This window comes from Aptenodytes patagonicus, chromosome 7, assembly GCF_965638725.1.
Source record: "Aptenodytes patagonicus chromosome 7, bAptPat1.pri.cur, whole genome shotgun sequence".
NCBI classification, from domain to species: Eukaryota; Metazoa; Chordata; class Aves; order Sphenisciformes; family Spheniscidae; genus Aptenodytes; species Aptenodytes patagonicus.
The window spans coordinates 27,822,840-27,850,144 of NC_134955.1; the positions used below are offsets into that span (position 1 = coordinate 27,822,840).

At 43.1% G+C, this 27,305-nt stretch overlaps 1 protein-coding gene across 2 annotated transcripts; it reads left to right on the forward strand.

The window, feature by feature from the left end:
* Nucleotides 1–6,920: 6,920 nt before the first annotated feature.
* Nucleotides 6,921–26,389, forward strand: C1QTNF4 (C1q and TNF related 4). 2 transcript variants are annotated; one of them, XM_076343407.1, is made up of 3 exons: nucleotides 6,936–6,995; nucleotides 20,675–20,752; nucleotides 24,858–26,389. In XM_076343407.1, exon 3 carries the CDS (start codon nucleotides 24,863–24,865, stop codon nucleotides 25,964–25,966), a length of 1,104 nt encoding a protein of 367 aa, XP_076199522.1. In that variant the 5' UTR covers nucleotides 6,936–6,995; nucleotides 20,675–20,752; nucleotides 24,858–24,862; the 3' UTR covers nucleotides 25,967–26,389. The 2 variants fall into 2 exon arrangements, with proteins under 2 accessions (XP_076199523.1, XP_076199522.1); XM_076343408.1 differs by lacking the exon at nucleotides 20,675–20,752 and having other exon boundaries at nucleotides 6,921–6,995.
* The last annotated feature ends 916 nt before the right edge of the window (nucleotides 26,390–27,305 follow it).

Genomic DNA, 27,305 nt, shown 5'->3' on the forward strand with positions numbered 1-27,305 from the left:
TATGGAGATCTGGGGTTCAACTGAAGTTAGCTTTAACAGGGAAGGGAAAGAGAAGTCTGCTATTTCACAGCACAGTTTGAAATCAAAAATAGTGAAGAAATCATCACTCAGGAAATGAGACTTTATGGCTGTGTTCTGTTGAGTGGGCAGGGTAGTGTAGAGGGGTGATTTATTGCAGACACTTCTGTTGTGTCATTATTCACTCAAAATAATGTGACTTATCACACATGCAGACTGGTAGCTTATTTCAACAGACACAGTTAGGTGCTAAATTGAGAATGGAAGTGAAAAAGGCTATCTTGAAGAGCTGGAGTGTTTATGCATGCTGATCATTGGCCTGGGACCAGATTTAGAGAAAGGGGAGTTTTGCAGCCATGTGAGACAGCTGAAGAAACTACCTTAGCACATCCAGAAGGTTTATATAAGCCTTATGAAGAGACCTAACATGATATTTGCAGGAGGCTGTTTGTGTTAGAGGATGCCAGTTGACAAACATTTCTTCTATTGGCAATGCTGCCTCAGGCTGTCCTTGCCCATGCCTGATTTCTGACAGATGCCAGGACAACAGTTTGTGGAAATGCACAAGGAACAGGGAACTCAGCCAGGTGATGAATTGTGCTCTTTTTTTTTCTTGGACTATTTTCCAGACAAATCCATTTCCTAATGTGGGTTACCACATGACAGCTTAAATACTCATCCTGAAACATTTAAGAATACATTTGAAGGACAAGAAAAAATTGCAAAAGGTTAAAGGTTACTGCTTAGACCAGCACTGCTTACCTTTGTTCAGTTATATTCACAGAGGTTCAGAAATTCCCAGGTGTATTGTTATCAGTAAAAGTAGCTTGGCAGGGTGTTTGTTTTATAGTTTCAACTAATAAGGAGAGATCTTGAATCCCAAGGATGCCTAAAGGAGAGTTGATAGTAATAAAAATTTGTCAATTTACAGAATTTAAAAAATGAGAAGAATCAAATCTTAAACCTATGTAGGTGTGAGGAATATGATTGGGTTCTGATAATATGCAGGTTGTCAAACTGAAATATTGAAGAACTTAGTTACTGAAAAGGTTGATCGATCCTATAAAGGCTTTTCTCAGCTTCTTTGACTCTTCTGTTCTGGTTAGTCTCTTGGACTGAGGATGAAGTGTTTAATATTAGGATTTTCAGGAAAACAGCTCAGAGTTAAAAAGTAATTTTAGCTGTTGTGGGTAAATGCCCACATAATTCAGAATTTAATTCAAGACACTTGTAGGAAAACCAAAGGTACATATATATAGGTATGCACTGAGGACAGGATGACTTCAGCATGGTTTGATTGTGTGCCTAAAATTTATAATTATACTATCTTCATTTGGATATAAAAGATAGTTTCATAAAAAGATCTATGAGTTCTTAATAATTTCAGGCAAATTTTATTAACACTAAAAAAACTCTGAACTTAGCTGTCAGTGGATACCGTTTTAGTTAAGATATTTGTGCATTAAGGAAATAATTACCTCTCTGTTTATAGAGTTAACATCTACAAATTGTGGGGTTTTGTTTGGGCTTCTGAATGGATGCAAGTACAATGGTATTGTTAATATTTCCTACCTGCATATGCTAACTGATCTTTATCTTTAGAAGCTGATACTGGGACAATACTATAGAATATAACCATTTAAGACTTGGTTATGATATTCACTTGTATCCTGTTGATATGTGAAAGGATTAAATTTTCCAGAATATTTGTAAGGAAAAGGGACAAAGACTGAAAGAGAAAGTGGAAAGCCAATACCTGGAAAGGTGTTGTTTTCTTCTTTGGTAGTTGCATAAGAATTAGTTGTTAGGCAAACTGTTTTAAAGCAATTGTTATTTGTTTGTTTGTTTGCTTGCTTGCTTGCTTGTTTCTCCTGAGTTAGATAGATTTGATTGTGGTCTCAGTTAATCTGTTGTTGAGTACATGCAAGGCCTGTATACTTGCCTGTAGGTGTCCCAGTGGAGTTCAGAGCTGTACGCCTTTCTGACATATGTTAACTTCTTCAAATGTAAGGGAAAATTCTTAGTTTCTTTCAGGAGGATTTTTGACATTCTTTTCCCATTTGATCATAGTGAAATGCTTGGCAGAACTTTACATTTCATGGAATTATACCACACCTTCCTTCCTACACAGGTTATGTGAGCCCTCAACATTGCAGTCATGAGAATCGTTCTGACATTTCAGTGTTGTCAGTTATATCAAATTTCTTTTTATCATCGAGAACTGTAAATTTTTTTATCCTTGTTTCTCAGGCTGTAGCATTAGGAGATAAAGAAGTGAAATATTTCTTCTCTTTAAACTCTTTAACACCCTATGTGTGCCATACACTGAGTTCAAACAATATTTTTTCTACCTTCTTCTTCTGTTGTCAATTTTGTGTCTTCCTGGCTGCTTCTCCAATGAAAAAGATCAGCATTCGTGTCTATCAAGTACAGCAAAATTGCAGCATGCTGCCCTGTTACCACTGTGCTGTGGGCTTCATCTGCCTTTTTTGTCATGGAGTCACCAGCAGCTATTGCTCACCTTCTTGCAAGAACTCCCATCAGATATCTCCGGCAATTTTCTGTTACATTTTGCCAGACAAATTCCTCAGTAGGTGACTTGCTGAGAGTCTAACACCTATTCAATAAATTGAGTGTTTTCCAGATGTTTTTCTACCTCGTGTCATAAGTTGCCAGTCAGCTACATGGGTTTCTGCTTTTCTGTGGTTTCCCGCTGCTGACCATTTTCTCTGTGACCCCTGCCAATGATTCCCAATCTAGTCATCCAAGGAATATTAATTTGCTCCTACTGTACCCAGGATTACACTTCAATCACATGAAGATAACTTACGCTGCATTTCTACTGGCTTGCACCACATGCACCCAAAATCTCTTTCAATTAGCAAAAAACGAAAACACAGTACATCCAACACTGGTCAAAACTGTAGTTCCCTCCTCATTCATGCACATGGCATAGAGCTACTCCTCTACAGAAGGAATCATAGTTTCCCTTTACCCTACCTTTCTAGATAGACCTACTCCAGATTTCAGCAAACCCAGAATATCTCCCTTCTTGGCTTTCTGCCATTACAACATGCTCCAGATACCTGGTATGATCAATGACCCCAAGGCTCAAGCTTTGAATTCTTCTAAAGGAAACAACATGCATATCTCTCTAAAGTAGACTATTCAGAATCACAGGGCCCCAGACCATGAAAAGAAAAAAAACAAACAAAAGCTCACCAAATCCCTTCATTTTGAAGAACAGGATTTGCAGGTGGGCTCTCAAAAAATCCTGTTAGTTATTCACCCATGATAGTCATTGATGATATCTTTTCTTTGCTGTTGAGATTTCATTGTAAGTCAAGTGATGCCATCTGCTAACAGCTGATCGTTCCATTTCCAGGTTGGTAATAAATATACAAACCAGCAGCAGCCTAATACAGAATTTTGAGGCACCTCACTGTTAACTGTTACCACATCAAAAATGGACCATATAGGTTTATTTCTTTTAGCCTTATACTGTCCCACTATAAGTTGGTTTGCCTATTAGTGAGTCTTTACATATTCTTGGGGTATTCTTTGTAATCCTTAGGCTGGTTTGAATCACTACTTACTTTGACATTTCTTATCTCTATAGCAATACAATACAGATCAAGGATTAAAAATATGGCACATATTGATTACTAAGGGTACAATCAACAGCAATAAAACTGGTGATAAGGAATATGCATACATTAAGACCAGAAGGTCTGCGCTCCAGTAAGGCCACATCAAAGATGACTTAGCAGCAGAAAGCCTGGGGTCTGATAACAGGAGGATGGGAACAAGGTTTCATATGTCACATGGGCCATTCCTGTTCTCTCAACAGGAAGGCGACAATAAAGATACCCAGAATGAGAAAACAAAGATGAGGAGCAGCAGCCTTGCCTAAGAATTAGGGAGGATGAAGAACGCAAAACTGAGGCCATAATCATGTCATAATGATTGCTTGACTCCCAGAGGATATAAAGAGCTTGTCCAAATTATAGTTTGTTGTGCCTGATCAAGAAAAACCTAAGAGACATACCAAGGACTCAATAGCTAGTGTCCCCTGTCCTTTGCGTCACACGCATACACACACACACACACACATGGTCCTGAGCAGACCACTTAGACACACCTCTTGGTGCTTGTGAGTATGAGTGAATGAGTGAGTAAAATAGGAGTGAATGAGTGGAAATGACTGAAATCAGTTTTATTTAAAATAAATATGAGCATCCTCTTCCATGGAGTCTTGAACTGATTCTTACACTTCTAAGGCTGCCATTTATTAATGAGTTATGCCAGGAGAAATTTCATGATACTAACACCAAAAAAGCATTCCAGTACACCCATGGAGCTTCAAGGGATATGTCCTTGTGGGGAAGACTTTCACCTGCAGTGAAGGCAACAGTATGAGATGGCACTAGGAGGTCTAGCACTTTTCCTTCTTCCCTGCTCCATTTTTGGGAAGTGCATTCCTTTCCCCTCACAAAACCTCTACCTTCTCCTGCCTTATTCCTAGGGACCTACAGATAAGGCAGCTCTGCTCTATTTCAACACTTTTCCAGGGAAAAGGAGTCAGTCCACTGGCTGCTACTGGGTAGAAGCACAGTCCACTTCTCAGCCCTCTGCCTCCCCTCAGCTGGGGCAGAGAAGGCATGCAGCAGTATTGCCCCAGTGAGAAAGAAAAACCGGCGGAGGCATAGGCACAACTGGCAGAGGCAGAGCAGAGCACAGCTCATCTGGATTACACAGGACAATGCAAAATATATGGTTTTTATGCCTAGTTTATAATACTGTAGTATCTTAGTACTCAATCATTTTGACCCCAGTGGCAACATATGTATTTAGAAAGGCAATTCTATCATACTGTTGATAAATTACTCATCACTGTTATCATTGCTAGATGATTAAAAGGAATGCATTTGTCTGGGCTATGCTCAAGATGAGCATTCTCATCTCCTGGGAGTCAGTGGTCCATTCATTCCTCTAGGAGCAGTAAATGGGGTGTTGAGTAATCTGTCCTTTGAAATGTGTAAAGAAGCTGTTAAGAGAGCACAAGATATGTTTAGCCAGCAGTACCAGCTGGATGTGAGCCCATCCAGGATACTCCGTTCAGCTGACAGCTGCTGCCAGAACCACATGAGGGTTAGTCTCTAACTCTCTCATGTCTCATTCTGCTTGTCATCGTCCCCTTTGTTTTGCTCTGTAGGAGGGGAGAAGGAGAAAGATATAACATAGGGATGGATGCAGCTGCTGGTGGGTAGAGGGCTAGGGAGGATTTGCATGGTGGCAGGTATTTAATATGATGTGCACACCACGTTAGACATGCTATTGGGGAAAAGAGCGGAAGGAAGTTCTTGTTATGCCAAAAATTGCATCCTTGCACTAAAAAGGAAATTACTTTCTGGTCATTCCATCTGTCAGTCCTCTTCCTCTGTGAGGAAAGCTATTCCTTTTTCTTTTTTTTTTTTTCATTCTCTGTCTGTTGTGGGGTTCAGCCTCCTGACTGCTACATGGGTGCACCCTGACATGTCCTCTGACACCCCGTGAGGAAGGTAGGGGAGTGGAAAGGGGTTATGTGAAAACTGATTCAAATGTGTCCGTGCACAAGTCCAGCACTTGCTGCAACAGGGGGAAGTCCTGGTGCCTGCCACAAGATGGGTAAGTGGAGATACAGGTTGGAAAGCAGAGCATGTCAACACAGGGCAACAAAGGTTGGACCATCCCCTAGGAGAAGCATTGCTAGGTGCCCAATCTGTACTCTGAGATGAGTACACTGGCATCTAAATTTCTCCCAAAGCAGGTGGGTGTAGGAGAGTGAAAAACCTTTGGTGTTGGAGAGCTAGAACTTTTTTTAAACATTCAAATTTTTACATCTTCTTTCTGGAAGTCAACGTTAGATTTTACAGGGCTAACAATAAACATGCTTTACAAAACCCCAAATTTGCTCTTCAACATAGAACAGTAATGTGAAAAGCCTGCTATTTTGCTGTCAGCAAAAATCAGTGCCAACCTTCAAAGGAACAGGTAGTAGCCTTGTTGTTGTTAGGTGATGATCTAAGGCAAGCCAAGCTTTCTAGAGAGAGAGACGAGCTTTTGTTGGACCAAATAACGCAGCTGGTCTATAGACAAGCTTTTGGACTCGCAAATCTCCAGAGCAGAAGGTCAGACATGGACATGGCCCTGCGCAGCCAAAAGCACGTCGTTTCCCCCAGTTACATCGTTTAGTCTAACGCTATTACCTCTCCCTCATCAACCTGCCCGAGGACCGCCGGGGTGGGAGCGCTGCTCCGCGAGTGGTTTCGCCCGGGACTGCTGCGCTCTCGCCCCGCCACCCCACCGCGGCCCGGCCGCCCCCACACCGCTGCCGTCGCCCCCTCACCGCCCGGTCCCCCGGCCGGTGCCCCCGCCGGCGGCCTGCCCCGGGAGGGGAACAGCGCAGGGCGCTCCCCCCGCCTCCATCTGTCACCGCAGACGCCGCTGTGGTGAATGGCTGGTGCATAATCCCACGGCGCCGGTTTCCAGCGCTCTCTTCTCCCGGGAAGGCAGCGGCGAGCCCAGCCCGGCTTTCTCACACCGCCGCATCGCCCCGCCGCCCCTTCCCGTGTCGGCGCTCGCACTCCTCCCCCGCCGCAGCTCCCGCGGGCGTCGTCGCCTCCCGGAGGCCGACCTGCTGCCGGCTGTGACAGGGGCGCCAAGCCCCTTCGCCCCGCCGCCCCCCTCCCCTTCCCCTCTCCCGCCCGCCCGCGGGCCCTCCTCCCGTCACTGATTCGGCGCCGGAGCCCCGGGTGCCCAAGCCCCCCTCCCCAGCCCCGGCCCCCGCCGCCGCCGCGGCTCCCGAGCTGTCAGTGCGCAGGCAACGCCGCGGCCCCGCGCACAGCCCCGCGCCGCCAACCGCCGCCAACGGCCGCCAACCGCCGCCAACGGCCGCCAACCGCCGCCGCGGAGCCGCCACCGCGGGGCGGCAGCAGGTACCGTGCCGGGGGAGCCGCTGCTGGCGGGGCCGGGCTGCACCTGAAGGGGAAGGGATTGGGACCGGGATCCCCCGGCCGGACAGGGGCTGTGGGAGGGGGGCCGAGGGCGGGCCTGCCCCGCGGCGGCGCCTGTGGGGAGGCCGTCGGTACGGAGAGGTGTCCGGGCGGCGGCAGAGGGGCCGTCGGGGCTCTCACGGCGGCGGCCGTGGCTCCTGCGAAGGCGGTCGGTCGGGACACGCTGCGGTGTCCGAGCCCGTGGCCCTCGGGGGCGGCGGGTGGGTCGCGGACGGCCGCCCGGGCGGGCTGCGCTCCCTCTCCGTCCCCACTGAGAGGCTGAACAATAGCGGGAAATGCGTGAGTTACACACAAACACACACACACACGCATTTTATTTCCAATATTAAATGGGTAGAGTTTATGTGGGAAAGGAAAGGGTATGAAATTTTGGCCCTGCTTAGCATGGAGCCGAGGTTGGAGAACCTCCCAGGAGCCGGCCATGGAGAAGGGCATCCTGGAAAATTCCCACAGGGGCAGTTTCTCAGGTGGGAAATAGCGTTAAGCTTGCATGGGTGTCTACTTTAGTTTCCTGGGGGAACTGACTCCCAGGGGTTTTCCTGAGACTCGCATACATTGCTGATTCTGCAATGTACAATTTTCCGTCAGATAATCTGGCTTAATCCTTCTCTGTGTATTTGGCAATCCCACTGTCATCTCCTCAACCCACTCCCTAAAAGATCCCAGGGAAGTGGGTCAGCATCTCCAGATGATGTTTCTATCAGACACTCGGTGAGTTTCTGCACTGCTGGCTGACTAGAAGGCAGCATTGTGACCCTTCAGTTTATGCACATGCTGAATGAGCCATGCTTCAATTATTCATTCTGATGCTATTGCAACCTTCTGCAGTTTCTCTTCTCCAGGGACATGATGTGTAACAAGACTTTGAAATACTTTGCCAGTGAGGCTGCAATCCTATCTAGGCATATGGCAGCTGTTTGCTTGTCTAGCCATTCTTAAGGGTTAATTTATAGCAGTAAAAGCTATGTCAAGGAGGAATAAGGATTCCCAGTGGGGCAGCATTACCCTCTACATTCCTAAAATGCTGAGACCAGAGTACTGAATGGTTGGTGGAGCTAACCATTAGCAGCATTGGTTAGCAGCAGCTATACTTAAGGAAATACAGGATAACTATACTGTGACCTGTAGTCAAGTAGGTGTATGATAGCTATTATATTTAATAATAGACGTATTTCCAAACAGCAGCAAGGCCGATTGTTGATCCCCAGTTCTTGGAATACCCGCTCTTGTATCAAATAGTAATCTAGATGAACACAGACACACAGAGAAATACTGTATGTCTAAGGTGTGAAGAGCCAAGATAATTTGAACCTTCTGTGCATAGCACCCAATAATATGAAGACCAAAAGAAAAAGAGGCCAGTGCTAGTGGAAAGTGAGCATGCAGTGAGCCTCCAAGTGGTCACTGTCGTTCTGCCAAAATTTCCACATTCTTATGGTTAGTTATAGGTAGACAGCATTGAAATGAACTAATCTGATAGTGAAGGTAGATTTCCAAGGTGGAGAGGACCTCTGAGAATATAATATTCTCAGCTGAGAAGCATCTCCCTCCAAGAGATACTCATCTCTACACTGACTCAAAGGCATGAGAATAGAGCGAAAAATAGGGCTTAAAAATCTGGAGTCGTAAAAATGCTGAAGTCTAGAGCTTTGTTACCAGCATCTGAGGTCAGATGTTAGGATTTGGTGGGTTTTACTCCTCAACTCTTCCATTCACCTATCCTTTTAAATGCCCAAAGTATGAAGTGTATGTTCTACTCCAAGGTGCACAGTTAAGGGAAATGATGTTCCACTTGCCTTAGAATTACAACTTACTGACTAGTCTGTAGGGGCGAGGATCTTTGTACTGTCTCGGAAGACACAGTAAGGCTTGGCAATTTGATAGTTCATCATACGTTATTTGAAAGAAGCTACCTGACTTGACTGATTTTCACCCAGTAGAGATTAAAAGCTTCAGCTCTTGCTTTTTGATTGACACCCAGAAATTTGGTGTAGGTCCTATTGCCCAGCAGATCTAAGCTGAAGTAAAGTCAGGACTTCTTTTTTGCTTTCAGCTTTCCTTTACCTTTTCCTTTGCCCCTATCCCAGGAAAGGAAATTTGCCTGATGCTCAAATGAGATAAACCGGTAATACACAACTGCTGTGCTGCTGGCTCTCTTCTCAATCCCTTGTCTCCCCCCCACCCCTGAGTGCTTTCTTGTCCGTGTAAAGCCTCTCTCTAGTTGCATACTTCCTCCAGATGGGTTAGAGAACAAAGGGGGAATTCCTGCTGCACCTAATCAAAGATCTGAGGTTTCCAGCAGAGGTAACACAGCCAGAATCAGGAGATGATCACAAAGCAAGCAGTAAGTGGCTACTCCAGAGGCTAATATTTGATTACTAGGCCCCCATTGGGAAACAGTACAAATTCATGAAGTCCTATTTCTCCCTTTTCACCATCCAGCTGGTTAATTCATCCCATGCATGTTTTCTGCTGTGCCAGCGCCTCAGCCACAGTGCCAGGAAAACTGTCCATATTGGGTTAAGTAATCTGGGGAGACTATGGAAGTGGTTACTGGAATGAGAGCCAGAGCCAGATGAGAGAGTCAAGCCACTGTTATCAGGAGGAATACCAGATCATCTTTATTGCTATGTACACAAAGGCTTACTATCTGTTAGTGCCTGATTGTGACCACCACGGCTGGCATTTGAGCTCTGAGGAAAGGAACCTGCAGTTCTTTGGTCAAGGGCAAAGAAAACGTTTAGTCCATTGAAATCAACTAGCTGCCTCAGTGCATCCCTTCCAGTGTGTGTTGCTGGTGTAACTACAGTGAATGTAATAAATGCTGACATTTCTAATATATCCCTTAAGTCTATGAAGAGAGCTGGTCACACCTTTCCCATTCATTGTTTCAGTATTCCAACAGATTCTAACAGAATTGGCTTTTCTTCATTTTACATATTAAAAGATTTTTTTTGTGGCACAAGAATGAGAGACTTAATTTGGGTTTTTTAAGTAAAAGTTGAGATTCTTGATCATGGTTGTACATTAATTTTAAATATTTGCTTTGGTGAGGCACAGGGCATAGCAGGCGAAGAAGGCTATAAACAGGGTAAACATGATTTTCTGAACAGGAAGATCTTCTTTAAATAATACCAGAAGATTCAGAGCTCATAATCTGTGTGCTTTTAGTCTGTGCCAGTCCTTCAGACAGGCCACAAGCTGCTTAAAACTGATACGATAGCTGTGTCGGTGTGTCCTGGATCTGCTTCTGTTCAGTGTTTTCTTAGATGACCTGGATGGTAATATAAAGAGTGGGTGTATCACATTTGCCAGGGACATAAAACTGTGAGACTTGAAATATGCTGGAGGGAAAGATTAGTTATTCCAACAAATTGGAAGAACTGCTAGGAAAAGAACTGGATGAAATTCGGTAGGGATAAATGGAAGGTACTAAAATAAGGCAGGAATAATCAACTGCATAAGCACAAGTGAGAAGCAAATGACTAGGATGCAACTCTGCAGAAAAGAATCTGAGTGTTATGATAGATCACAAGCTGAACATGAGTCAATGTCATGCTGTTGCAAATGAAGGCAAACATCTTGCCAGGATATATAAAAGACATAGCCTGGAAGACATGTGAAGCAATCCTCCTGCTCTGTTCAGCATTGCTGAAGCCTCAGCTTGGAGGCTGTGTGAAGTTTTGGTTATTACACTTTGAGACAGGTGAGATTCAACCAAAGAGAGTCCAGAGAAGGGCAGCAGGACTCATCAGAGGTCTGAAAAATGTGACCTGCAAGATGATTTGAAAGAACTGAAATTATTTAGCCCAAAGGCCAGAAAACTGGCAGGAGAATATTAGAGTCTTCAGATACAAAATAGGGGAGGGAATGATCTTTTCCTTGGGCTCATGGTGGATGGAGCAGAAAGCAAGAAGTAGCAGAAAGACAGACTATTTTAGACTGCAGGAATAATTTTCTAGGACCTAGGATAATAAAAACTGTTGAATATTTGGTCTGGGGAGGTTGCAAAGACTCCATCATTTTAAGAACAAGTTAGACAATTACTTGTGAAGAATGAAATTAGGCTAGTGATCCTATCATGGGAAAGTACCTTGGACTATTTGACATCTTAAGGTCTCTTCTAGACCATTCTTCTATCATTTTATGAAGGCAACATGCTCATTTCATATAAATGAAATAAAAGCTGTCTGCTGGCCCTGGTCTGATGTTTGTCTGATATCCAAGGGTAGCACAGCACCAAGAACACAGTGCAGCTCTTTCTGAAAAGGGCCTGAAAGAAAAGTAAGAGCTTGCTAGAAGATGGTTAAAAGAGGTCTCTCTTTTTGGAGAAGACATAGGGAATGGGACATTCTGATTTCCCTGGAGCAGAGGCTTGACTGCGTCAATGAATGTTGAAAACAATGATATGGAAGAAGAAAAATGAATGAGGATTGGCAGTTAGCAAAAGGATCTGAACTGAAAATACAAACTCTTCTAGTATTTTACTCCTTGAATGAAAGACCATAGTCCAAAAATGCTTTTTTAGAGATAAAATGAAATAAAATAATGGAATTCAGAATAGGAATAAAATAAAGCAGAATTCTACAATTGATGTTTTTAGGCATTTCTCCAGGGAGAGAAAATCTAGGTCCTGTAGTATTCATGGTTTAACATATATTGTTTAATATAAATGGGACAGTCCCCTGTGCATTGGTGAAAAAATGCTGGATCTCTGTGAGGAGACAGGTAGAAAGAAATAAGAGAGCAACGATCATCACTTTTGGATGCTGCAGTGGAGAGCTGCACATAAGATCCTGAATAGAACACGTTTTGAGTCCAACCAAAGAATTTTTTAATCCTCTAAAGGGAGATGGATTTTTCTCTCTCCCCAGGCTTTAGACCCCTCCACTCAGAAAAAAAGAAAAGCTCTTAGAGAAGTTAAAGACATACTGGGAGAAGTGGAAGTGTTTTTTATAAAGACCAGACAATAGGGAATTTTTTCTATGAAAACAGGTACTCTCTGGGACTGAAAGGCTGCAAAGCAACTGCTGGAAACAATCTGTGTTTAATGAACAAGACAAGGAGAAAATGAAGAACTAGGCTGCGCTTTTTAGCAGACTGTTTTCATGGAGCTCAGTGAACTGTAGCATATTAGCATTATAATCTGGTGTCATTTAAACACTCTTACACTGGAATTATCCATAAATTGATGGAAATCCTCATATTTTGATTTACTCTGGGACATATGAGCACAAACTACGACACTGTATAAGCTCTGATTGCTTTTCCGCCTGCCCCCATCTTCCATCGTTGCTTGAGCACTTTGGGAAAAACAATGATTTGCTTAGAAAGCCAGTCACTTGATGCTCCAGATATTTCAAAGTAAATTCACATCCCTTCCACCCAAGAACTGACCAGTGCTTCACATTAGCTTGTATTGCTTTGCCTGAGTTTATTTCATCGCTCCTTCTCCCATCTTTCCCTTTGCTTTCTTTACTTCTCATATGAGTATACAAAACCCAGTCTTTATTTGGGAGACAGAAAGGGTATCCAAAAGAAGGCTTACTGTGACCCGATGCTAAAGGAGGTTCAGCTTTGGAACAAGGTGATTCTGGAAGGAGATAAAGCAAAGGATAGCTAATGTAAAAAATCTCCTTTTTACAAGTAGGAGGAGGCAACAAGGCGAAGGGCTTGTACTCTAGGAAACTTGGGATGAAATCTGAGACAGGCTGGGCAGAAAACTACTGAACATGCTGGAGGGGGTTCTGCAGACAGTAATCTGTTGGAAGCTGTTGATAATCATCTTGAAAAGGAAAGGTGTTAGACAGAAGTAGCTAGAAGGAAGGTAGGGGGCTGAAAGAATTTGAGTAGAGGGAGCACTGGCTTGAAATATCAACTGAATGTGAACATTTGGTTTTAGGGTGCATGGCTGAAATTTCTCAGTGTGGTTGTGAGGAAATTGGGTAAGCCATTGCAAATGGCACTTCTGTCAGTATGAAAGAGCTGCATATTTAATGCAATGTAACGATATCCAAGCCTGCTTTAAATAAAGCATCTGCATAACAGTGTTCAGAGCAGCCATATCCTTCCTGTTAATTCTTTTTTTTTTCTTTTATATTATGTCCAGTTAGGGTCTAAAAGTTATGTAAAACCTGCCAGTGAGTTGCTGCAGTCATTATTTCAGCATTTTAGCAAAATTCTTTTCCTATAAGCAAAAATCAGAGGCAGCAGCTTCAAGCTGTTAAAGGCAATTTTGCCTAGGAGGAAACTGGCTGGTCACACAGATGAGCCTGGAATCTGTGAATACTTGACAGGCTCTGAGCGCTTTCTCACTGTGAATGAGGAACTGATGAGTGAACAGCAGTGTCCAGCAGCGCTTTTTGATGGTAATGCCAAAGCCTTTTACCAGCAGCTTCCCATTGCAGATGGGGTTTTACAGAAATAGTCACACAAGCATTTCTACTGCCATTATGAGGGGACTGGCATTTTTTAAACACTGGAAACAATATAAAGCCAGAAAGCAGATATGGGAAAACTTTGTAAAACTATGTGTGTATTGAGGAGATTGTTCAGCAAATGCTTCTCTCTGTCCCTCCAGCCAGGGCAGTAGACTCTGACTTGTGGGCAGCAGTACCTCTGTGTCAGATTGTCACAGAAAAATCCAAGTTCAAAAGCACAACTGTGAAGACTTGACTTGTACAGGGTTTAAGGGAGGAACTTCATAGCTCCCTGTTGAAGAAGATGACAAACTGATTAAATTCATGGACCAAAATATACTGAGAGTTTAAAAAGTAGAAGCAGAAACTGGGGTTTTCCTGAAGATACCGGCTATCAATTCACAGCCTTGGGATGTCTCATTTGCACCAGCTAATAGCCTTCTGAGAAATAGTTGTTAGTAAAATGGCTAAAAAATTGAAAGGGCCCATGTTCCAGCTGTCTATAGGCATTCCTCAGAGAGATGTCATTACAAGGGATTTGGCAGGAAAGACCACTGGAAATGGGGAACTGCACATTGCTGATTGTGAAGGGTTAGTATTAACAAACATGACAATGACTAACTTTGCTAACTTACTTTAACTGTGGATCTGTAGACATAAAAGAAAGAATGCTACTGGGCTGAGAATTTGATACACCTGATTCATGAAAAGCAACTGATACTGAAGAGCACTATGTGTATCGTGGATTTTCATTGTTAATCAAGAACTTCTGTAGCACCCAAAGGAAGTCTGAGTCTCAAGAGACTGGCCGGTGACAAAAATGGGGGTAGTCACATGCAATGATTATTCTTTAAATGATTGTTTCTTGATCTGTCTACCAATTCACTGGGTATGAAAGCAACAGGATTGTCATGTCGGACAATTAAACAACAGGACCAGAAAAATAACTCATTAGCTTATGTGGACTTTGACTGACACCTCCCTTTCCCCAAACAGAGTTTGGCAGAGCAGAGTTTTCATTCTGGAATAATACTGGGCTCTGCTTTGGTGCTGAGTGCATGATGCTTGTTTCTTCCCAGTTCTCCAGCTCCAGGCCTGTGTCCTGACCCAGCAGGAGGAGGAGCAGAAAGGAAGATACCAGAGCAGAGGTGGAAGATACACAGATCTTAATGCCTTTTATCACTTTCTTCACTAAAATAGAGCTCAGTGAATTTCCAAATTGAGATGTTGCAGCATGTTGGCAGTGAAGAGCAGCACTGCAGTGCAATTCACGGTGTTCTCTGAGTATCTTTACAGTAATGAAACAGCAGGGCATGAAAAGAAATGAATGTGATTTTTTGGCTGAGTGTGATGGCAGATGTTAAAAGACAGCATGCTTTCCTGCCTTACCTGTCAAGACAAGAAAAAAAAACTCCCAAGAAAAGCAGTATTCCTGTAGGCAAATGCCCCAGTACAGATAGTTTTTTCAGATGGATTTGCAAAGCTTACTGTCAGAAAATACCAGTCAATAGCATGTGACATTTTCTCAAAGTATGTTATAGTGCAGCCTTTGATGGATAAAAAGACCAAAGCAATTATGTTTCCAGTGATGAAACATAGTGTTACAAGTTGATCTATCGAGCAAAGGGAACTGAATCTCATCCGTTCTGAAAGTTTTTTATTAGCTGCAGGTAATCAAGAGGGGGACCAGAGTTACCCAACTTGTGAACATCTTTGGTTGTATTGCTAAATCAACTCTTAGCAGTCAGTGAGCTCAGACATGACTAGGAAACAAAAATGCTTTTTGTTGTCGTTGCATGTAATCCCAGCTGGCACTCAGCTATCCATTAATTCCCTTAGGGGACAACTACTGGACCCCACAGGCTCATCCTAACTTGTGATTTGATGATCAACCAGCAAGAACCAGCATATTCCCTCTAGCTTTTACCCAGGTGGGTGATGTGGCAGGTCTTAGAGCAATGACTGGAGGGCAGCATTCCAGTGAGTGGGGGAACGGGTTGGAAGCAACAACTGCAGGCACAGAGTTCCAGGAAAAATGGGAACTATGTGCCCACTCAAGTGAGAGAGAGAAAGAGAAGGTGTGGCTATGCAGCTAGAGACGAAAACACACAAAAAAAATCTAAAACTTCTTCTTTTTTTTGATTAGGACCTTACATAGCAGTTAAATTAAAATCATATGTTAGCTGATACAAAGTGCAGGAGCACAGACTCACAGAAAGAAAATTGAGGACATAAAACCATTACAGAGAGGACAATGAACAAACCTTGAGAGTACACCACATGTTCTAATATCTCTTATAATATCTCCACAATCTCATGTACAACAGTCTTCAACAGGAAGGTATAACACAAAAGTTGCGATTCCCATAATGTATAGACAGTCAAAATGGGCATCAACTCTGAGAACAGCATAGGAACATCCTCTTCTGATCTGCATGATTGGAGGATGAAAATACTCATTCATCTGCATTGAAGGAAACTGCTGCTTAGATGCATAGAGGAAAGTGTGGTTTAAAAAAATCAAACAATAACTACCTATACTGTAGATACCTACCTATAGTAAATACTGTAAACACTTGCCTATAGTCTCTGAACCGTTGCTAGACTTTCATTTGTTAACAGGAGTGGGGATTATCCCGAGAGCTAATCTTTCCTTCACTAGAAGGAAGTGGCATAGAAAAACTGAGCCATGGTATGTAACAATAAAACAGAAAGCATAAAAGGGTTAGAATCTGAGTTGATTCCAGAGTACTGATTCTAGTGTCATTCTGCCCACCTAGTCTTTCCACTTTGTCACTCACAGCTCAGTTTACCCTATTGATTATAATGCAGAGATTTTTTTTTTTTTTTTTCCAAAATATCCCTAAGGATGTGAGCTACACCACCACTTCAGGAAAACCTAAGAACAAGCTTGTATTCAGTGGGGGTGTCTAAACAGCCTTTTCATTCTTTATCAACCCTTTAAAGTCCCCATGCTTCATTAGTTCTTGGGAAAAATGGTCATCTTTTTCCTACCCAAACTCTTACTAAAAGAGAAAAATTACAAGAGTAGTCTGTGATGCTGAACCCATCTGCGTCTTCCTTAGGTTCCCAGTTTTTGTCTCCAACCCAGAAATGTCTTCTGCAAACACTTCTGAACATTCTCCCTCATTGCCTCTTAAGAGAGTCTCTCATGGTCTGTATAGCCATTACCTTCCTCTTCACATTCTCCTTTAGCACTGCTGTGGCACTAACTGCATCTTGCTTGTTGATTCCAGCTGGTCAGATGATGAAATGGAACCGTCTTATTTGCTGACTGTTTCATTTTAGCACCTTTAATCCTGCAGGGTTTGGTTGGTTTTTTTTTTTCCCAGACTTCATAATATTATAATAGCATAGTAAAAGTAAGAAATCTTATGCTACATTTGCTTGTTATTATGCATGTCCCCTACCCTATGTCTTCTAGACTGTAAGCATCTTTTAAAAGCTCTTCTACAGAGTCTGGCAATGTGCAGTTCAGCAGGCTATCAACTTCTTTGCAGATTACCATAGTTTAAGTATCTTAAGCCAGGTGAGAAGTTTAAAATAAAATCATCCCTGTAACTGTCGTGTTCATTTTTAAATAATAATTTCCCATTTGCCTTTGGAATAGTCTGAATTGTTCTGCTTGTTCTCAGCATTCTTCCTCATAAGGAGTCTGTCACTCCAGTAGGTCTGTCACTGGGGCAGTCTGTCTGGCAGCGTCCCTGTGCTTCATATGGTTTTACCTCTACAGCCAAAGCAAAAAAAACAGGATTTCTGTGAAAAAGTCCTCCTGCTACATGGCTTCCAGCCCAGCCACCTGGAACAATGAAATTGCCCTCTACTCCATTCTCTGAGGTCTCTGTGCCTTTCTCTCTCTTTAGAGCTAGCTTTTGCACTGGCCAGTCTGCCTTTTGGGGCCTTCCTCTCTCTCTGTCTTAACTGAGACCTTTATGGTATATGCTGCCAAAGTGTCAGTTAGTTACTTTCTTTTACCTATCAAAATACCTCCTGGTATTCCAGGCCAGACTGTCTCTGTTAATCCTTCATGCCAGTGTGATCTGCCTTCTGGGGTAGCAATCCAGTTCCTCCTGGAGAGACAGGATGCTTCAACAAAGCCTTGTTCCACAGGCTCAGCATCTCTTGAGCACACCAGGAGAAAGAAATGCACACATAAACCAGGCTAAAAAAGGAAATTAGGTTTGGAGGTGGGAAAAGAGATGGTTTAACTTTGGCATTACTGTAATTGTAACTGGATCCATGCAAAAATTCCTACTGTTGAAATGGTCTCAGTGTTTTATGTCTAAAGGTAGCAGTGTTAAATAAACACTGTACAGCAACAGACTTCTGGCTTTCTCAAGCTGGGGTTTCCAGTCTTCTGTGACCTATGCTTTCACAGAAACCATTTATCACTGAACTCATTCCCAGCAATGGCTAGTTTTTTTCACTACTTACTGCTGGTGTGATTTCAATGACAGCTTATCAACAGTTTAACTGCATGTACAGAACAACTTTATAGTATTCAACACATTTTGTGAACTACAGTTTAAACTCAGATGTTCTAACAATGTTTTCTGTTCTTCCACTTCTCATCAGTGCTAGAGTGTGTTTATTTGCTTTACAGTTTTTAGTCTTGTTTGCTTGAGGAGTGTGTATGTGGTGGAGAGTTGGATTTGTATAATTTGTTCATTTAGAAAAGAATATTAAAAAAACCATTATATTACATTTTAAAGCATTGGTTTGTTAGAATAACTCCTTGCTCCCACCTAGGGTTTATTCAGCCATCTTCACTCCTAAAACACCACTTTGTCTGTCAGAATGAATATATTTTTAAATATACCTAGTAGCCAAAACAGAAGACACAGTGTGTCACCCTGGCACTTCAAATGTGTGTAACAAATTTCTTTGAATGCTGTTATAGGAAGAAAAATCTTAATGTCAGAACTATCGTGTTTCCATTTTGATCAGTGAATATACATCATCTTATATATCATCATTTTTGCTTAAACAGAGTTGCTAGGGCTTCAGCTGAAATATAGCAGGTTTAATTAATATTCTGAAGTGCAGGCTAACATTAGAGGCTTATGCCAAAATACAGTCTCTCCATTTCCTTTTCCTGGAGTTGAGGCACTTCAGAAGGATTTTTCTCTCTCCACAGATCTTTCAGTACACAGAAGCTGGTTTATTATGTTAAAGGACTCCCTTGACTCCTTGTTTAAAGGAAACATTTAAAATTAAGTACTTTCTATATTAATGCCATACAGTTCTGTCATTCAAAGCGTGGCTTATATTGTCCAAAAAGCATCCTGAATGCTTCAGACAATATTTTACCTCTCAGGATTGTTCCAGAGTTCAGAAAATCACATTCATAAAAAGCAGGGAAAGGCCAAAGCTGTAAGTGAATCCCTGATTTTGTCACACAGTACTCTTTATACAGATTTTGCTTTTGAGGATCTGCTGCAATTAATTTCTCCTTAATGTTGGAAGAAGTGATGCATTTGCATCATTATCTGATGCTCTTAATCTGTATTGGATGAGTGGAGCAGACAATATGTGGTATCTGGGGAGAAAATCTTGCTAACTGTAGTCCAAGAAGGCTGTTCATTACACAGGCTTTCACTGATTCAAATAATTGAAACATTTGCAGCTGTCCTTAAATATTAGAGTGAGACCTAGGAAGAACAGGGCTTTGCTCTTGCCGCTTACAGGATTTTAAGAACTTTTACTAACAGTTAATCCAACTGCACTGCTTCACTTTTGTTTCATATCTCATGCTTCAGTGATCTTCTGGGTAAAACTCCCACTGAAATTAAAGGACTCTTGCCTGAGGTAGAACTGGGGAATCTAGCTTATTAGTATTCTGGAATAAAAAGAAAACCCGTGTGAGTTTTACAAGAAGATCTGGCCTGCAAGTCTAGAAATGGGGTGACCTTTCTATTATTGAAAGTCCTTTTCTAAATCCATGGATTTCAATGAAAGAGTAAAGCTAATTGTCTTTCCACTGGTGGATTGATTCTGTTCCAGAGCAGAAAAATCACCTCCAACAAGCAGAGCTATTCAAGTTTCCTGGGTCATGCAAATGGCGAATTCTGTCTCTTTTTTTTCAAAAAAGATTTGCAACTCCTGTTCTGCTATGTGAGTCACTACCATTTTAGCCCCTTCTTTTCAGGTCATTAATTTAATGTCAGTGCCTTTGAGAACTGTTTAGCTCCATCATGTGTTTTGTGCCTCCTATTCCAAAATTAGTTTCTTGACTTCTTCCCTGTGGGCTGCTGTCCCTGTTGGTACTGCCTAGTGTAAAGGCAGTAGCATACCTTGTTTATCCCTTGGGGCTGCTTAGCTTCATTGCATACTTCTGTGGTGTTACCACAATAAAGAATGGTAGGGTAGGGGACAAAGGGCCCCGATTCATATATAAATGTCATGAGAATAGCACAGCTGCTATGTATGACACATGCATGGCCCATGCTGAAGACCCACTTTTCACCTCTGGCCTGGGTCTTTTACCTCACTGCAGTTTTAAAACTTACGCCATAGCATGAACTTAAGGTGGGTACCATAGTGTCCATGGCCAGCGTCACATCCCTGGTGGTGTCTCTTCCCTGCTGGAAGAAAGCTATCCCAGTAAAAGACTTGGGCACCAGAAGCATTTGCTGGGGGAGCAACAGAGCATTTTGGAAACTTATCTTTCAGACTTACTACGCTAATACTCAAGTCCAGGAGTTGTCATGAGTTGCCTCTGTTTATGGCAGCCCTGTAGCTAGCTGAGTCTTCCTAATGATTGGCAAATTATTCTTAGACTGGATTAGTGTGAGAAGCAGTTATTAGATACTTTCTAAATTATTTTTAAAAGATAAAGAACCTAAATAGTCCTGAAAGTGGTGAGTGGGAGCTGTCAAGGAAACAACTTGCTAATGGAAACACAGCATAATTAACTGCCTTGCCTTATTTAAATGGCTTGCCAGTAAGTTATTGGGAAGAGCTGATAAATAAGGGACTGCAGCAGCAGAGAGTCTTTGCAACTGTAACTGAGTGATCCAACCTTTTTCAAAGTGACCTTACTACAGAGAAATTAGCTTTGGGACAGAAACAAGGATAGTGGTCATTTGAAGGAACATAAGGTCAGATTCACTACAGAGTTTATTAAACTGTTTTGTCTTTTTGTGGTTTTTTGGCCAGCAGTGACTTGCTTGCAGTATATTCCCTGACTCCCGGATACACTGAGGAAGCTCTGGAGCACAGACAGTGCTTTAGAACCAGGTTGGTCAGTGTGCCTAAAAATGCAAATGCCAAATCCTTTCCTGTCATTTCTTGTCTCAAGAGCATGCAGCCGTGTCACAGTCATCCTGGTTCTCCTGCGGCCACACCATGGTGATCATTGGAATAACAACGGATGAGAATAAATCAGAAATATCTAATAGCCCTTATAAGTTTGCCTTTGGGGCTAGGTTTTCTAAGCTGGAAGCTGAAATGAGCCTGCCGTGCTAGATGTAGCACTTCCCACTCTGCAAAAATAATACTGCTGAACCAGAGGCTGAGCTCACAGTGTGACACTTTGGGGTTTAGTTCTTGATGGGATGTTAGGGCCTATTAGTATTGTTTAAATGGTAGCAATGGCCAAATGCTGTACAGACATGGGAAGAGAGAGACTCTTTGCCCTGAGGAGCTCACAAACTAAATGGCCAAGTGAGGAAAAATAAAGACAGCATAGAAGCATGTGCATGGCAATTAGCTATGGCTTAATAGTTCCATTGAAAATGCTTTCTTAAATTAATTTGCTGGATGAAAGATAGTCTGTCTGTCAGACCTGCCGTTAGCTGTTAGTTCCATGTAAGCATCATGGCTAGGGTTAGTAGGAGTTAATTTTCAACTGTGAGAAAGCAGTAGCTATGGGAATCAGTTACAGAATCAGGAATCATGGCTTAGGAGGTCTCTAGGCCTACCTCCTGCTGAAAGCAGGGCCAACACTGAATGCAGACAGCTTAATCCAGTCTGGTCTTGAAAACTTCCAAGGATGGAGATTTCACAATCTCTCTGGGAAAACTGTTCCATTCTTAATTGCCCTCAGCGTTAAATTATTTTGCTTATATCTAGTCTGAACCTTCCCCTTTGGATTTATGACCTTTGTCTCTTATTCTCCCACCATGCACATCAGTGAAGCACCTAGCTCTGTCATCTCAGTAACCTCTTCATAGGTACTGGAAGGCTGCTACTAGACCCCCCGAAGCTTTCTCTTCTCCAATGAGGCCAGTTGCCTCAGCCTCTCCTCGTAGGGCAAATGCTCCAGACCCCAACCATCTTGGCTGCCCTCTTCTGGAGTCACTCAGTTGTCAACTAAAGGGGAATAATTACTGCCTGTGGTTACTGGCTACATTCTGTTGATGCACCCCAGTGTGCTGTTAGTCTTCATTACCTGCAGGGCACAGCACTATCTCAGGCATAAATTATTGTTCTCCAGGACTTCTAGATCCTTTTCAGCAGCACTGCTCCCTAGCCAGTTAGTCACCACACAGGGTTAGTCCCTCCCAGGTACAGGAATTTGCATTCACCCTTGCTGAATTTCTTTTCAATCCATTCCTCCAGCCTCTCTAGGTCCCTCTGAATAGCAGCTGTGCCTCCAAGTGTATTGACAAACCCCCTGTTTTCGTGTCATCTGCAACCTTGATGAGTGGGCATTCTGTCTCCTTCTCCAGTTCATTGATAAAAAATATTAAAGAGGACATCTGAAATTAAATGTTAAACACTAGCCCTTGAGCCTGACAACCCAGCCAGTTTTTCACCCATCTAGTAGTCCACTTATCTAGATTGCAACATCACAACTTGGATACAGCTCTGGGACACTGTAATAAAAGCCTTGCTAAAAGGTAGGTGACATCTACTGGTGTCTTCTCACAAGAAGGCAATCAGTTTGGTTAGACATGATCTACCCTCAATTGATCAACACATGCTAAATGTCATGTCCTTTGCCTAGAAATGTGTTCCAGGAGGAACACTCCATGATTTTCCCAGGGACCAAAGTGAGTGGCTAACTCGCCAACTGGCCTGTAGTTCCTCAGGTTGTCTCACTTGTCCTTTCTGAAGATGGGTGCAACATTTGCCTTTCTCCAGTCACCAGGGACCTCCTTTGATCTCCATGACCTTCCAAACATCATAGAGAGTGGTCTCAATATGACATCAGTCAGCTTTCTCAACACCCTTCAGTACAGCCCATGGGGTCCCATGGATGTGCTCGGGAGAAGCAGGCTAAGTCAGGAAGAACATTCTGAATTCAGGGGCATGGAGGAAAATACTGAGATGTTTGCAAGAGAAGCGATCTAATGTAAAATTAGGACATGGATGGATATTTCTTTTTGACTTTGCTAGTGTGTCACTTTCATGTAATTAAGTGAGAATATAATTCATTCTTGGCTTCATATCTATTAGAGCTGCATTTCAGATTTCGGTTTTATTGTCAAGTGTGAAAGAGCAGGAACTGTAGGTCAAGCTGAATTCCTGTTGGTGAGTGATTCTAGGTATCACACCTTGCCAAAACAGGATCCCATTGCCACCTCACACTCTATGTGGATTTCATCTGCTTTACTTCTATTACTAGGTCATCCCAGTTGATTCAAATATTTACCCCTTTATCCTTTTTAATTCAGGATTTGTCTTCACCCCTCCCCCCAGTGAGTAGCATGTTTTGCTCCTGTTCTGCTGGTCTGTGAATTCATTGTTTGCAGGCTGGCAAGGCACCAGTTCTGGGGTGACAGATGGGGCAGACTGCAAACAGGGCAGTTGCCTCCCAGCCTGAATGATATTTTAATAAGCACAGAGAGGTGACAGGGAGAGAAGCTTCTCATTGGAATGACTGGCAGTTTTGTTTTCAGCCTGAAAGCACTAATAGATGATTTTTGGCCCCAGTCCAAAAAAAAAAATCACAGAAACTGGAAACAGAAAATCGCATTAGCTCCTAACTTCTCCCTCTTTTTTAAGGATCAAATAAGTTTTTTCTCTCTGGTCTGTTATCCAGATAGGGAGTTGTTTCCCTGGTTTTGGTATTTCAGTTCTCTCTCATGCTTTGGGAGACTTGCCTTTTATTTACCTTTTGTTTTCCTTCTTTTTTTCATTTCATTCATTTTCCCCATTTTCTTCCTTCCTTCCTTCCTTCCCTAAAAAATCCTTCTTCTAGTTTCTTCACACTTTTCACAGATTCATGGTGAACTCTGTCTGAATAATGGGGTTGTCCTGGTTTCGGCAGGGATAGAGTTAATTTCCTTCCTAGTAGCTGGTACAGTGCTGTGTTTTGGATTTAGGGTGAGAACAATGTTGATAACACACTGATGTTTTAGTTGGTGCTAGGTAATGCTTACACTAGTCAAGGACTTTTCAGCTTCCCATGCTCTACCGACTGAGAAGGCTGGAGGTGCACAAGAAGCTGGGAGGGGGCAGAGCCAGGACAGCTGACCCAAACTGGCCAAAGGGATATTCCATACCATGTGACGTCATGCTCAGTATATAAAGCTGGGGGAAGAAGAAGGAAGGGGGGGACGTTTGGAGTGATGGCGTTTGTCTTCCCAAGTAACCGTTACGCGTGATGGAGCCCTGCTTTCCTGGGGATGGCTGAACACCTGCCTGCCGATGGGACGTAGTGAATGAATTCCTTGTTTTGCTTTGCTTGCATGCGTGGCTTTTGCTTTACCTATTAAACTGTCTTTATCTCAACCCACGAGTTTTTCTCACTTTTACCCTTCTGATTCTCTCCCCCATCCCACTGGGGGTGAGTGAGCGAGCGGCTGCGTGGTGCTCAGTTGCCGACTGAGATTAAACCATGACAGGGGTCTACCAACTTACTTGGCTTCCAGCTTCCACATCCTGTGATACAGCTAGTGCAGTGCTAGGCAATGGCATCTGCATAGGAATCTCTAGAGCATATGTCCTCTTCTCCCTGCCCTTCAGCTGTATCTCAGTTGTATAATACAGGGTCTGTGTAGGGCTTTGTTTCATCCTTGGTCTTATGAATAAAAGCACTACAAAAGGGAGCTCTGGCAAAGCCCCAGCAAGCTCTGAGATCCCTCTGCAGTGTAAGCAACAGAGTGTTTTGCAGACACACTGTAGGACAACCAGGCTTTCAAAAGAGAAGATTCTTTTTCTTCCTACAAGTACAGGGAAAAAAGGTCCAGCTCTTGCTAGGAAAATACCAAAACAGTGCTGGGATCTGAACTGAGGTATGGTCCCATACACTGATCAGAGAATGCACTGGAAACTTCTCAATATTTGGACGTAGACCTTTGTGTCTATTTAGCAAGATTCAGATCTGGGTTTCAACTGGAGTATGAGCTGGAAATTAATGGGATGCCTGCTAAAATACGCTTCTTTTTCCTTTCAGATACAATGATGACACTGAAGGTTCAGATCCTGTTTGGATTCCTTTGCTGCATGATTTTTCTGCCTACAGATGGCTTCCCAGCAGACACCAGTACTGAATTTCGCTCTGCTTTCTCTGTGGCCAGAACCAGCAGCATGGAAGGGAGCTCTGAGATGGTCATTACCTTTGACAAAGTGTATGTGAACATTGGCAATGACTTTGATCCCAAGACTGGATTGTTCCGCTGTCGGATCCCTGGAGCCTACTATTTCTCCTTCACTGTTGGGAAGTACCCAAAGAAAAACTTGTCTGTCATGCTGATGAGAAACAAGAATGAGGTGCAAGTGATTGTGTACGATGAACATCACCGCAAGGAGCGGAAGGTAGCCAGCCAGAGTGCCATGCTGCAGCTTGACTATGGTGACACAGTTTGGCTCCGTTTACATGGAGACCCCAAGTATGCTCTTTACAGCAACGTGGGCCCCTATACAACTTTCAATGGCTACCTAATCTATCCAGACACTTCTGCCTTCTTCCAGAATGCTCTTAGCTCTCAAGAGCTGGGGCCACATCATCACACTATTCAGCAACTTCCCGGAGAACAGAATGAAGCTTCACAGCGACACGTGTTATCTGATCAGCGAAACAGAGAACAAGATCCTCGCTCTGCATTTTCGGTTGCCCGCTCACAAAGTCTCCTGGGGACAGATGACAAGCAAAACCAGCATGAGCCAATCACATTTGACACAGAGTTTGTGAACATTGGAAAAGATTTCAATTCCTCCACTGGCGTCTTCTCATGCCGTATACCTGGTGCATACTATTTCTCCTTCACCATTGGCAAAATGCCCTTTAAGACTATGTCAGTGAAACTTATGAAGAACCACAATGAGGTGCAGGCCATGATCTATGATGACAACCACTCCAAGAGGCGGGAGATGCAGAGCCAGAGTATCATGCTGCCTCTGCAATATGGGGACACTGTTTGGCTCTACAGCCATCAGCACGATGGCTATGGTGCCTACAGCAACCATGGCAAGTACATCACGTTCACGGGCTTCCTGATCTATTCAGAGGCTCAGCCAAAGTGGCTTCCAGGTGCCAGCTCACCCCAAGGGTCAAACAATTAAATGCAGATGTGAAAGGAGCATAAGAAAAGCCAAGGTGCCATGAACTTGGGTATAGCTCCTCTTCGGATATCATCCTCTACTTTGAGCATGCTATCATGTGTCCAGTGCTTTCCTTAAGCTGCACGCTTGTGCCCTGTCTGCAGGGCCACTGCTGTGTCTGCCATTCGTGCATAGAAAGGCCTTTACAGGTTGTATGTCTGTGTCCTGTGTTGGTGTTTGATTTAAGGATAAAGCATGAGGTAGTTTTGGGGCAGGGGTGGGGCTGCATAGTGAGATGCTGAGGATCAGAGAACCGCTGCGGTAATGTTACTGCAGATCCCCAGCATCCAGAAAGCAAAGGATGTGGTGACTTTCCTTGCATATCTGGGGAGGGAATAAATGTAATGAAAATGAATGTAATAAAAATACAATGATGTAAAATTTTCTCAGATTGGAATTCGTTGTTACTTGTGAGACTTGTGTGCTTGTCACTGCCTGAGGTGCCAGCTCAGGAGAGAAAGAAGCACGGTGATCCTACGAGCTGCAGTATGTGTTACTGTACTACAGAAGCCAGTCTGTGTACACTCTTCTTTATCATTTGTGTGTGTGAAGTGTTAGTACCTCTTATGATTTTATTGCAAGTTTCACAATATTTGGTGCTTTTCTTAATCTGAAGTTGCTGAAGTCAAGAAGCTGCGTTTGAGAATCTCAGCTTCCATTTAATGAAAATAATACGTTTAGAAATAAACAAAAAAGTAGGCTTCTAGCCCTTGTAGTAAAGGATGAGGGCTCAAATCTATAAATGGACCATCATCTAAAAGCTCAGAAGCAAGGTAAGTAAGAAGAATAAAACATGTATTTTTAAATCTCTTAATACTTGGGTCAGGAGCAGGCTCATAACTTGGAAGTGCGAGTAGTATCATGCCGTGTGATGGTAGTGTTGACTGCAGGGGCATTAGATTCTGCAGAAATTAGCTCCTTGAATACAAGGGTATGGCTAACCTGCCATATGCTGTATCGGTAACCTAGTGCAAGCGGGATCAAAGGTACCATTAAGTGATATTTTCAGCGTCTGTGTTCCAGTGGTTTCTCACGCGCTGTGTACCGCCGAGCCGTGGCACTGCTGTAGGGAGAACTGGTGTGGCTGCAGAGGGCACTGGTGTGTTCCTATGGGGCAATCGGTACCGGCGGCAGGATCCACACAGGCGGGTAGGAAGAAACCAGGAGGCTGGAGGCTTCATCGTAGTGCGATTGGTGCTGTTTCAGTTGAGCTAAACTCTGGTTTGTCTCCCAAACTACATAAACTGCAAATGTGCATCATCCTGAGCATGCACGGAAATTTGTGACATCACTTGAGTTT